The sequence below is a fragment of the Pipra filicauda genome, unplaced genomic scaffold, assembly GCF_003945595.2.
Source record: "Pipra filicauda isolate LSUMZ 115617 unplaced genomic scaffold, ASM394559v2 scaffold37_size4185640_pilon, whole genome shotgun sequence".
NCBI classification, from domain to species: Eukaryota; Metazoa; Chordata; class Aves; order Passeriformes; family Pipridae; genus Pipra; species Pipra filicauda.
In genome coordinates this window covers 121029-134610 of record NW_024104509.1, presented here as the reverse complement: position 1 = coordinate 134610, position 13582 = coordinate 121029, and the positions used below count along the sequence as shown (strand labels likewise).

At 35.0% G+C, this 13582-nt stretch overlaps 1 protein-coding gene across 7 annotated transcripts in view; it reads left to right on the top strand.

Annotated features, from left to right (window-relative positions):
• Window positions 1-13582, top strand: part of KIAA0825 (KIAA0825 ortholog) — a 196342-nt gene that overhangs the window by 111325 nt on the left and 71435 nt on the right. For all 7 annotated transcript variants that reach the window (XM_039384850.1, XM_027728962.2, XM_039384851.1 and 4 more), the window contains 4 exons: window positions 4008-4196; window positions 5689-5922; window positions 7551-7959; window positions 11738-11894. In XM_039384850.1, the coding sequence (XP_039240784.1) occupies window positions 4008-4196; window positions 5689-5922; window positions 7551-7959; window positions 11738-11894 (989 nt within the window). The remainder of the gene's footprint in view (window positions 1-4007; window positions 4197-5688; window positions 5923-7550; window positions 7960-11737; window positions 11895-13582) is intronic.

The window sequence follows — 13582 nt, the reverse complement described above, 5'->3', positions numbered from 1 at the left end:
TGTTAATCTGCAATCCTGTCCTCATTAGGAGAGCAGGAGTAAATCTCTTACAGGAATTTATATGCTTGTGGAGAGATAGATCATTCCTCCACCTATTTGTGGATCACGCAGTGAGAAACTTATGAGTACACCTGAAAGTCTTCTTAGCCTCTTATGATAGGAATCTGTGTCATGGTAGCCTAACAAATGATTAAAAGGTTACTTTAAACATGGCATCTCCTCAAAATGTCCATCTGACCAGTAAGCTTACTGGATTCTGTACCTCCATAACCAATGAAGGGTTTACTGATGTACTTCTAGCTGGAAGATAGGTAAGAAAGGGACCTTAATCAGATATCCTGCTCTGTTTGATGACTTTCCAGTGATAAGCTAAAGAAAACAGTAAACAGATTTTATGGAGTTTCTGAAAATTTGAATAGGAATTACTGTTTGGACTATAGTAGAGCCCTGCTGCAAATCACATACCTTCTCTTGACAAAGTAGTAGCAGATAAGTGCTGGATGAGTGATAATGTTAGCAAGTTACTGGGAGGTATTTCTATCAGTAAGAAAGAAATATGGAGAAATAGCACTTGTAACTCTGCCTTTCTGAAAATAGGTTTTTAAAATACATGGTAGTATCCCAAGAGGTTTAGTGCATTATTTTGTCATAGGAAGAATGATTCACTGTGAATGGTATAGCTATTATTCAGTAGATACATATATTTCTTACAAAGTATTTGAATATATTTTGATACTGTCTGTGCCTGTGGAACATTATGCTCTATGGAAATAACAAAGAACAGATTTAGCAGATTTAGATTCCCTTCACAGACTAGCTTTTGCTATACAAATGCAGTCAGTGAAAAAAGATAAATGTATAGAGAAAAACATCAGTGGGCAGTAAGTATGATGCCTATCATATAAATTCTGTTCTTATGTGATAATTAACAAGGAGGCTGCTTTGGAGTTCAAACGAAGAGGAATATTTAATGTTATGACAGGTGAGCTAATAAACGTAAAAGAAAAAAATCTAAGGCAAGAGAATATATCTTTCTATATATCTTTCTCTAGACTCCTTATTCATAATATTTACCCAGCTATACTGATCAGCTAGCTGAAGTTGTCAACTGACATTATCCTTTAAGATCTTTTCTAACCCAAGGGATTCTATGATTCTGTGATTCTATGGTCCATACCTGCTTATCAGTCAGAAAACTCATTTTAACCTTAGCTTTCAAAAGTCAGCTATTCTTACAACAAGGGCAGCCTTTACTTCAGTGTAAAACAGGAAAAAGCTGATGAATGCTCGCATTGTGTTTAGCCACAGAATAGTTTACCAATGGATTAATGAAGATCTTTGCTTAAAAGCATAAGGCTTGTATTACACACTAGTTATTCAAGATGTATGTATAACACCCTCTACAGAATTCTTTTATACTCCTCTTCCTTTATCTAAATCTGTTGGTAGCACTGAGTTGATTAGAAAAGTTAGTAATAAGTTGTGACTCAAACTTTCCTTATGGCATGGTCATAGAACAGATTTAGGCTTAATTTCAAGTCATAAACTCCTTTAAACACATCAATTTCCCATGTTCTGCGAAGACAGTTTACATAATATTTAAAATCTCAGCTAGCCCTCCTCCCTAGAATTCAGTTAAATTAATTTAAAAAATAAATACTTATGGTAGTATAATTGAAGTTCAATTCAAATTTCATCTCACAGTTTGAATACCTTTGGGTTTTCTTTTTTGAACAACTTTTTCTGCTTTGTTGGTTATTTCTTTGTCATATTCATATTAGAAGACATATCCCTGGTGTCTTGGTTTAATGACAATCTATTCAGGAGGTTAGACCTCTAATGAGATGAGCCCTCTTTTTTTTTTTTTTTTTTTTATTTCCCTCCTCCCAGTATAGAGAAGGTAAAACTTATGAGGAGTCTGAACGAAGAAGGGAAAATAACAATTTTACCAAAAAGGGAAAGAAACAAAAACCCACAAGATTAGAAAATATTATCTAGCTATCTGCCTTCCCCCTAGGTTAAAACAAAACCTGGAAGGCTATTTTGCCCAAAGAAGGCGCTATGCTGCTGAGGCGGCGGTGTGGGTTGTGGCGTAGCAAAGCATGTTGGGTGTCAGTGGTGGGGCCGGGGCTGATGCGGCGTGGTGCTGCGGCCCGGTGGGCTCTCAGCAGGCAAGAGAGCGAAAGGCTGCAGCTGAGACAGTGGCGACGCCCAGGAGGGGAATCCCTGCGCTGGCAGTGATGGCAGCTCTCTGCCTGTTGCGAGATGGCTGCTGAGGCGGCAGCGACTCCGTATGGGGCTGGGCACACTGGGACGGCAAGGCTGGGGCCAGGGTGTCCCCGGTCTGATGCAAAACCAGCTCTGAGCTGAGGCAAAAAGCAGCCACAGCTGAGGCACGATGCCCCCCTGCAAAGACTCTGAGAGTCTGCGGTGCTCCAGTGGGCAAAAACCAGGTACAAAGAAAAGGCAATTTTGGCCCCTGCCCTCCTTTTATCTCCTGTCTTCTAAGTTCCCAGGATGCTCCACTGCAGGGACCCAATTTTCCGGTGGGTTCCAAGACAGTAGGGACAGGTCAGATGAGGAGCTGTCCCCCATGCTCCAAATTACCTGGTGGTATGACGTATTCATCGCTGAAAATTCTTCCCATTTAAGTAAAACTACAACACCTGGTTGTGAGTGAATTGTGAGGAATCCATTTAATTCTTCATTCAGAAGCATCGGGCATTGGAAGCAATATATGCCAGCTCACTCAACTCATAGGAAAAAAAAAAACCTGATTAAAAAAATCTTATTGCTGACCTGTCTGCTGCCTTGGGAAAAAAACCCCACACCTTGTTGGTTATGAAATCACTGATCATGTTTTTTAGATTTTTACATACTCTGGGCTGTTTCCATTAAGGTTGCACACTATCCAAATTGACTGCTTTACAATAATGTGTGAATTAGGTTGTTGGAATTCAGAGGAGAGTAAAATGAGATTTTTAAATTTTACAACATTCTCAAGCCATTCATTCAAAGATAGGTGGAAAGCAACAGTGCCCCACTGTGATAGATTTTGAAGGCTGTTTGAATTGCTAGAAAAAACACAGTCTAGAAATTTAGTCTCTCCTATCTTTCTTCTGCACAGGTTGCTACAAGTAAGGACAGCCAGACTGGCAGAAAGCAAAGACATTGTGAAGCATTTTATTTAAATAATTTTTACAGAAACCTCCAGTTTTGCAAACTAGAAATTTAAATTAAAAGTACTTAATGGATTCTGGCTCTGTCATTTGTTACGATTGTTAACATCACAATGATATTCTACAAATATGTGGGAAGCTGAGGTCTTTGACATTAGCACAAGTCAAAGCCATTGAGTCACATTGACTTCAAGAACTTTAAACACATCATGATCTTTCAGCTGGGAGATTACTTTGTAGTGATTCTCAGAAACATCTGGAAATACATGTTTTATAAGCCATTACAGTCAACTCTATGAAAATCACTAGTTGTCTTTAAAATGTCTACCTTAACAGGGCTGCGATTTTGTTTTGCAGAACTGTTTTATTCTGAGAAACAAAGCCAACACATTTGGGGAACTATGCAGCTGCTGCTTTTTTAAATGTTATATAACTAGAGTTCTATTGTTTCCTATGACCATAATACCAGTAAGAGGAGTTAAGCAGTAATAGCTTTTGGACTGTGATTCTACAGAAGTAGTACAGTTTAATTCTGATTAATATTTAGTAAATAATTTCTAATTATAAACTGAGTTAATTTTGAATTAAATAGGCATATTCCATAATTTGAAAACATGCCTGAGTCTTTTTTTAATGGCTACACATAATTCAGGAAGACAGTCAACTGTCATTATGCAGAGGAAGACCAGACTTTAGTATCTGTAATGTTATTGTTGTTTAAAACATTATTCAGATTTAGTTTGCAGTTTGTTTTAATTAATGCTATCTATTACTGAGAACTTGAATTACTTGGAAATTATTTGAACCATGTTTTTGTTTATTTTGAAGGACATGAAGCATTGAATCGTGATGAACAAAGTTCTCTCTTAGAACAGATAAATAACAAAGAGCCTACTCTGATTGAAACAATCTTCACAGTATTGTCTTACTGCACTTTATCGCCCAAATCTCTTGGCATTGCTTTTGAGACCTACATGGAAAAAGAGCAGTTGTGGAATTGCTTATACAGTATGACAGGTATTTAATTTATTAATAAGCACTTAAATCTGACATTAAACCCTGTTGGTTTTCAGACATGTAGTGAATATTTTTTTTTTTACCTTGATAAATCAGGTAAAATGATGGTAGTTTATTTCAAAATTATAGTATAATTGAAGTGTTCTGTGCAATTGGGCCATGGTAGGAGTGATGAAAATTTTGAAGAACACAGAGGTTTAGGAGCAGTGTAGTCAGTGAGGAGTCTGATTACCTTAAGTGTCTGTCTTACCAGCAGGCTGTCTGCAGAACATTTCTGTAGGTCTCTACCAGTAAAGATTCTTTGTCTCTATGCATTAAGGATTCCAGACCTTTGCCATGATTTAAAAATAAGACAGCATTGAAGGAGAGCAGAAAAAGAGAAGGAAGCACTCCTTCTCCTATTGAGGGAGAAATACCCTGATGGGGATATAGACTCTGCTGTCAACAGGCAGAGAGCCTCTTGATTTTCAGTGAAGAGAGAGAGCTGCCCTAACAATTAAAGCAACTAAAACTGTCCCCAAGGAAAAGTAGTATTCAACCAGAAAAGAGGGGTGAGATTTAGAAGGGTGATATTGCAAATTATGCATTAAAAATAGGAAGGTTCACAGGAAAAGAAAGGAAGAAAATGGGAAAATGTAAAAGGAGAAATAGGATTATGAGTATCACAAAATAGAAAGCAATGGTGATAAAAGTGCTCAGGAAGTTTAAGGTGTAAGCTGAAGAAAAACAGAAATGTTGCATGGGAGCTTCCAGAAAGGCCATGATTAGATCAGCAAAAACCACAGAGAAACAAAAATATGAGTGAAGGATCTAACATGTCAAAACACATCTCTGATATGCTCTGCAACACTCTTCCTGACAACTGCAGCTCCACAGCAATGGAGAAACTACAGTTTGCTGTGGTATTAAGAATGTGGAGAAGATTGATACTTGTAATGTGAATAGCTGTACTTATGATGGTCTGTTTTCAACATGCAATCACTGATGACATGCTGTGTTTCCGTTGATGACTATTATTTGTATGTATTTTTGTTTCCGAGATGCCTTTTCTTTCTTCGCAGTTCTCTAGTGCAACAGTTTGGGTATCTAATAAATGCAATTTCATTAATCCTTCAAAACAAGGAAATAGGAAAAAAAGGTATATCTGTTTGTCTCATTGATGCCTAACAAATAATTAAATGTTTTCCATATTAAAAAGGAAGACATTAATCAGTTTAAGTTGAATTTTTATAAATCTATCAATGGAGAAATGAGGATGAAGAAAATAAATTGAAATATTTTTTGTTAGTACTGTGTTAAGATGGTACAAGATGGCTATATTATTTTGCTTTATATTCTTTCTTTAATTTGTAACACACCAAAAGGTCTAATTTATTATGAATCATAATGTTGCTACTTTTCTTTCCATAAGAATTCTGAACCACTTTTTTCTGAAACAGATTTACACAAATGACTACACTTACTGAATTTTTAATAATTATTCCTTCTAAAGTTTCCAGTTGTGGTGAGTCAGAGCCAGAAGTTATCAGATGCTTGAAGTTGACTTTGATTAATTCAGTCAAGGGTGTAGTGAAACAGATTATTTCTTTGATGCATTCATGGGAGGCAACAGAAAACTATGGAACTTACCAGCACAAGCAAATAGTACCTGAAAGTTTACTGAAAACAGTTCCAAAGGAATGGAATTACACTCCTCGGGAAATGAAGAGAAAAGAATCTGGGAAATGTAGGTGACATTTATACTGTTTTATAAGTTTGTCATAAGAACTTGTTACACCTTTAATGCCTAAACTGGACAGTTAGATTTCGTGAGTGTTGTAGTTTGACAGTGAACAAAACAATTTCCAAACATCCTGTGGTGGTTGGGGTTTTTTTTAGTACTTCTTGTTAAAATTCAGTTATTCCTTCTTGAGGCTTACACCATGCATACACAAACAAGGTTTTGAAAATAATCAGTATTGTAGTACTGCTAATAATAATACTGAAGATGTTTTTAGCAACTGGCAGTAATAGGGTGGGATTCAAGGCAAAGTAAAAATAGTGTCTATGCTTTGGTCTCAATGGCTATAACCAGTTTTCCTTTTCATTATCATCTCCTCAGTCACGATTGTTATTCGTCCCAACTTTACAACATAGCAATTTATGTTTGAATAAAAAAAACCACTGAAACTGTTATAAAATATGCTACTACCTGGTTGTTGAAACAGTTAGTGAAGAAAGAAATAATATTCACAAGAGGAGATATTTGGAAGGTGATTAGATATAAAGTTGATTTCTGGTATATATTTTTATAATCTAGAGTGCCTAAAGCATCTGTCATTTCAGAAGGTTAACTTTTGGAAACATTTAGTCATAAATTATTGCCACCAAAATATTACCTGATTACTTTCAATACTGTAGTATCACTGTAGTATAGCTTGGCATGAATTTTTGAATATGTAGATTGTGGCCAAGCCAGGGCATCAATGCATTCTTTCTTTCCATACATGTTCATTTCACTGCACTCTCACCTTAGTTTAGAACTTGTATGGCTATTTTAGGTTATTGCTAAGCATGAATGGATATACAAACTGAGACATAAGGCTTAGGCTTAAAAGCAAATTAATTTTTCTGTGTGATGTGTAGAACAGATATGGCTTTTTTTTAATTAAAAAAGTATTTAGAAAGCGGGTGCAATGAGTTGGGGTTTTCTTGGATTGTTTGGGTTTTGTCTTGGTGTTTTTTAAAATCTTGGCTTAACTCCATGTTGTGGGTCACCTTTTACTATATTTTTTCATTTTAGATATGTCTTGGGTTTTGAGCAGCATATTTTCTGTAGTTACTTCTGTAGCTACTTTTAAAATCTGGAATCTTTAAAATGTAGTGCTATCTAGTGTAGATGCTTATATGAAAGCTGATAAACTGAAATTGTTTAGGTCTGAACATAGGAAGTATTGATAGAAAACAAAAGATTATAAATGTAAGTAATATCCTGATACACTAAATGCAATGTTCCAGTCATGAAGTTGCAAAACTATTACGATTCTGAAGACAACTTTTTACCATTCAGAATACCTGGGTGTTGTCTTTATCATTTATCCTGCAATGACTGTGTACAGCAAGACTAATTGTTAAGAGGGTCACAGTCTGAATTCTAAATTTTCTAGGTTCTCTGCTTTTAATTTGTGTAATTGTTTAGGTTTTGTGGGATTTACGTGCAGAAACTATAATAGAAGTCAAGCTACACTGTTGAGTTCTTAAGCTTATTACCCATTTTCAGTACAAAAGGAAGTTAGAAATTATCATACAACATTCAGAAGCATGCTGTGATAGAACTATAATGTTAATGTTAATCATATCTTTTCTATTTTTAAGGCTTCACAAGGCTTGCAGCTCAGGCAGTATCTATTGTAATCAGCAAGTTACCTACAGTGATTGCATGTTTGCCTCCTCCAATTAAGTACTTCTTTTTTCTGGCTGAGAGAAAAATGTCAAGAAACTTTGCTGAATTGAAGAAAGCTGGTCTGCTTGTCTGGAACTTGATTCTAATTATATGTCGGATATTTGAGGATGGAAATACTGCAGAACTTTTAACAGGTGCAACACTTGACAGATGGAGCAAAGAAAAACTCAGTTTAGTTCGTGTGTGCTTAGAAAGTATTATGGGAAAACAGAAAAGTGGTCCTAAGCAAGTGACCCAGAAGATTATACAAAACATTGAACAGCAGAGACCAAACTGGATTGAAAGCCAGTTGCTGAAGGCAAGAAAATTGAGCACAGACTGGTAAGAACATAGTACTTTCCAAATGCTGGTTGCTCTTTATTTTACTGGATTATAGGCACATTTATGGCTATTGTTTAATTTAAAAAAATAAGAGATGAGCGGTGATCTTATATGAAGCAGATTAGTTCTTAATATTGATGGCTTTATACCATGTGTTTGTGACTTAATTGTATTGCTGAAACAGTAAACCATGGTTGTTTCGTCAAAACAGTGTCTTCTAGTACTACAAAATTTCATATTTTCGTGATGATCCAAAAATTTGGACAATTTTTGTATCTTTTAAAATGTGAACAAGTGCTAAATATATTTGTAATTCAGTTTTGCTATGGTGAATAAATTAAGAGGGACTATGAAAAGCTGTCAGTGTTCATTTGTGAAAAAAAAAGTAAGCATACTTCATTCTAAAATCTTATCAAGCCCTCAGGGCAAATAGATTGTATCAAAACAGAGAATACCCTGCTGTGGCTTTCTGAGAAAATACCAGTCTTTCCTTCTGGTTTAACATTAAGGTCTGAGTGCTTTTAATCCTTACAGGGATTTTTCAAGGAGTTGTGTACATGTCAATGTGTTCCTAGTCCAGTCTGCTTTAATATTGTAGTCATGTACCATTCTGTAAAAATAACGTTCATCAATTTTCCAGTATGAGATTTATTTGAGTTACATGACTTAACTGAATTAAGTTGTAGCTACTGAAAGTAAGATTGCTGCTTTTCTCAGCGAATATTCTTGAAGGTTGTGGTCATTGCTATCCTGACAGTAACGTTTGGATTTGTGCTTATAAACAAAAGATATAGTGATTGCAGGCTTTCATTCAGTGCTTTAAAGGGCAGTATCCTATTTCTATGAGTAGTCAGTTAATGTGACTAGCACTAACCAGTAACAGTGTCACACAAATACTCATTGACATTGACCTTTGTAATATTTACTTTTCTATTTAATTCTAATTTACACGCTCTAATCCAGCGATTAAGATTGAAACCAGATGCCAGTGACTGAAAGAAGTGTACAATAAAAAACCCATAATGATAATATGTAAATTGATAGTTAACAGAAAGGTTCCATAACACAATTTTTAATGTCACTGAGAGAATAGGTAGTTCTTAAAAAATACAAATGGAGGATAAGACAATTTTGTGGATAACCTTTAAAAACTAAAATTTTGATATGTAGCACTTCTTCTGAAGCTGAGAATTTTAAGTTAATATACTACTCTTATTTTCTTACAGACTGCAGAAATGTTTTATTATATATTAGGTATCAGTCTGTGGAAAAGGAATGAGGGAAAATGTTTCCTATATGTGTATAGTGTCAACCAAAGAGAGAACTAGCTTGTGACTAGGGCTGCTAATTTTAAGCTTAAGATAATGAGGAATGCATTACCTGTTCTTTAAGTGAGTAGTTGAAATTGAATCCTCTGACTTCAGTTGCATTTCTGCAATAGAATTCTAACGTAAACATTATTTTTCCATTTTTTATTCAAATATTATTAGTCAATATCTGGGGGAAAAAAAGGATCCAGTTTATAAAAAGATGAGATATGCAATGTAGAGCTAAATATTATTATGAATGCTTATTATAAAGCTAATATATTAAAGCTGAAATTCAAATAGTCAATTAAAGTAAGTAACGGTCACATAATCATTAAACTAAAAACAATCAAGGGGAGACTTATAATGTTCATGTGATTTCTTTGGAACAGAATGACTATATTGGAAAATCTAAGTTGGTGTTATATAACCCTTTCTTAATTAAAGGATTTTTTGGTGTAGATGTATGCACATGCATATATACATTTGTGGTTTTAAATGTTTATGGACTTCTAATAGATACAGTGTGTGAAAGAAAACAAAAACTATAAATTTCAAAAATTTATTTGAGATTGACCTACATAGGTGTGGAAACAAAGTGCACCGAGTTTTTATAAGCAAAATTCTTACTTGATTTTGTGTTACGTTATTGTTATCAGGACTGCTACTTACATAAAAAGTCTAAGTTATGTATGGGTTCTTCCACTGTGGTGTAAAAATTTAACTTAATTTTTAAGAAAATTTTAAAAATAATAGTCCTAATTGAAAGATTCAGAAAGTGGTAGTTGCACGCATGTCCTGTTTTATGTATTGCCTGAAAGCATTACTATTTATTAAAATAGCCTTCATTTTATGGTAGCACCAGAGCTGTAACAGTCATATTAGATTCTGAAGAACGCATGTCCTGAGAAGAAAAGAAATGTCTATCTTTGCAAAGTAATTTGTTGAATTGAAGATTATTGTTTTTCATCATGATGACCCTGACCTTGCTGTCTGGGTGAATATACAGATTAAGATGAATGCAGTTATTCCTTGGCTGAGGTCTGCCTCTTTCAGGGCACATTCTTCCTAATGACATGATTGATAGGCAGTCCCAAATCCAGAGAGGAAGTCATTAATCATAGTGCTGGCTGAATCCAATCATCTGCTTCACCTGCACAGTGATGGGCAGTAAAGGATACCATTTGGGTGCTAGCACTGATGCACTCCTTTGTCAGAGGTCCTCAGCTAAGAATTTGGACAAGAAATTCAAGTTGTATCTGTACATAGCATCAAATATCAGCCTTAAGTGTGCTTTGATTTTAAAGATCAATTTCTTTTAAGCTTTTCTGTAAAATACACCATAATAACAGAGTATCACTTGCTTCCATTCAGCAGAGAACAAAATTATAGTTTATATTTTGAAACTCTTTGCTCTGTAGGACATTCTGAAACTGCATGTGGAAACAATACCAACTTTAATGTCCAGCAGCTGTGCAGCATTTCAGAGACCCTGCAGGTCAAACAGCAACTTTCAGCAGAACTGACTTTGTAATTGTGGCACACTTCCAACGATATACTACAACCACAGTGTTTCGGGGTGTGGGGTTTTTCTTGGTTTTTTTTTACTTCTAAAACAATAAAATATTGATTTTTTTTAATTCCATTTTTTTTTTATATTTTCAATTATTCTAATAACAACTGTAGAAAGAATAATATGTTCCTGTTGGTCTTTCGAGTTCATGACACATATGTGTCAAGGTGCAAACAAATACCTGTGTTGCAGCTCTAGTATTTGAGGAAAAAATAGTTTTCATACTTTTCATAGACTTGGTCAATAACAATACTGTGCTAGTATTTTATGCTTGTATGCAGAGAGAGCAGTCTGGGAATGATCAGAAATTTGAATGCACAATTTTGAAGGCACTTAGGAATGTCATCTTCAGATTTTATTTGGTGTCAGTTTCACACAAATACAAGAAAAATAAGGAACAGTACAGGGCAAAAAGTTCAACAAGTGGCAAATAGGTACCTTTTAAATGGTTAACAACATACCAGTGGGAAGAAAAAGACTTCACTTTAAAACTTCTAACCTATACTTAGAGTAATGGCTACCTTTCTGACATGTTAATTAGGCTTTAATATGTGCAGCGACAGGCAAAGAAAAATGCACAAAAGATCGAATGCAAATGCCATTTCTAGTAGCAAAGATACTTCTCTAGTGGAAAAGAAAACTAAAAAATATTTGCTGCTTGTATATCTTTAGAGTAAAAAATGTTTCATGTGTTCATTTTTCCAATTAAAGTGATTAAAATTAGAATAATAATGTGATTTGGCGTGTATTATGTATGTATATGAGATATATGTGGAACATTTCTGGAAGCCAAATATTTCTAAGTTTTTCTTAGCATGTAGTTTTAGCTGAGTTTGTATTAATATTTTGATTTTTAGAAATTTAACTTAGGACTGTTCCTATCTTTTCTATATTCTAGTGCCTCAGACACAGTAGAAGGTGCAACGTTAGAGGAAGGAGGTATTGCATTTGGATTCACTGAGCAGAAAATAAACATGATGGTCCTGGATATCTGCCACAAACCAGGTGGCAGCGAGTACCTGAGGCAAATTTATCACATCATCCAGCTCAATGAGGTAGGGAAATGGCCTTTTCACCGAGCAATTAGGTGTGTACTGGCCTGGGGCAGCGTCTGCTGGCAGTTAAGGGTTAGTCAAGGAGGTGATAATGGTTCTTAAAGTCGATATGAAATCCTATATTGTATTGTAATAAAATCCATTCAGTTTAGACTTTTCTGTGTTTCTATAGAAAAGATTACTTTATAGGAAACACTATGGATTTTATTTAGGTACTTAGACAGTAGTATGGCTCATAAACTTCCTTCAGTTTCGTACTGTAGACCAGACACATTTTAGGAGTTCGAGCACAGTAAAACCACTAAAAATTGAAAAAAGGAAGCAATTGTTGAAAAATTGACTGTTATGAAAAGTAAAATTAAATGTGGTAAATTAACTCTTCTAATTTAAAAAACAAACAAACAGTGTGGTTCTGCTGAGGAAGCAAATGCATCCACATGAAATCTTACTTCATCTAGACAACTCTATTCAGCTGAAGTTACAGTCAAGAAATTCAGTTTTGTTTTCTGCACATGGAATTTTAACAGCGTAAAAGAATTATGTCATATTTGTAAGGCTGTATTAAATTGCCCCAAGTTACCAAAAACATTCTGATTTTATTCACTGAAATAAGCACAGGTTTGCTTAAATTGTATGATAACACAGATCTACCCAGCTTAATTCAGAAAGTTCTGTTTATTAGCTTTAATTACTTAATTAGTATTCCTTGAATGCATAAGCAGGTCCTGTTAAGACCAGTGCAGGTGTACAGAAGTGTTTGTAATAAAATGCAAAAAAATGCAAATATAGGCAGAGACTAGGATTTTTCTTTTTAAAAGAATGATAGCATAAAAACCCAATTAGACAGTTATATCTATATGAATGCCATACAGAACATCTTAGTACTGTCACTGTGCTGCTGAAAATGAGATCAACTGTTTAGTTCCTAACTATAGGCTTAAAAACAATCTTTATGCATCTGCATTTGGAAGCGTTAGAAGCATGTATGTAGAAATAGCAACGTAACATTAATACAGTACAGAATCTTTTCAAGTTTCATGTCAAACAATTAACTGGTTTGGGAAGTGAAGTGAAAATTATTACTGTAATAAACAAAACCTTTTCACCTGGAGCACATTCAGGATTACTCTTAGGTATAACAATGAGGAAAAGATATTGAGCAAGACCTCCAAAAATAGCATGTAGTCCAGTAGTTAGGGCAGTCGCCTAGGGACAGGATATGCAGGCTCAGATCTTTTTTCTTCCTGGTTTAGATCAGGGAATTGAATCTGCATCTCCCACATCCAAACTAAGTCCCCAAACCTCTAGACCATTAGCTACCAGCATGGAACTCCTTCTTTTTCCCCTGTTGGAGTTGTTTTACCATGTAGAAATTGCTGTAAAAATGCATTCTGTAACTTTTAGGGTCAAAAATAGAATCATACTCTAGTTGAAGGAATAGGATGCACATACTGGGTTTTGGAGACCTGATCCAAGATCCAACTCCTGTGAGTATTCAGTTATTTATACAAAGTGGAGCAGCTCTAATAGGAGGTAAAAAGCTGAGAGAATTTGGTGGAAGAGGGACGTCAGCCTGACTTTCCACATCCCAGGTGTCTCTCTTTGAATTTCTGAAGCAAGAGCTTTGTTAATTATAGAACATTTCTTAGTGGAAAAAAATGTATTTTTAAGAAAAAAAAAATAAGAGA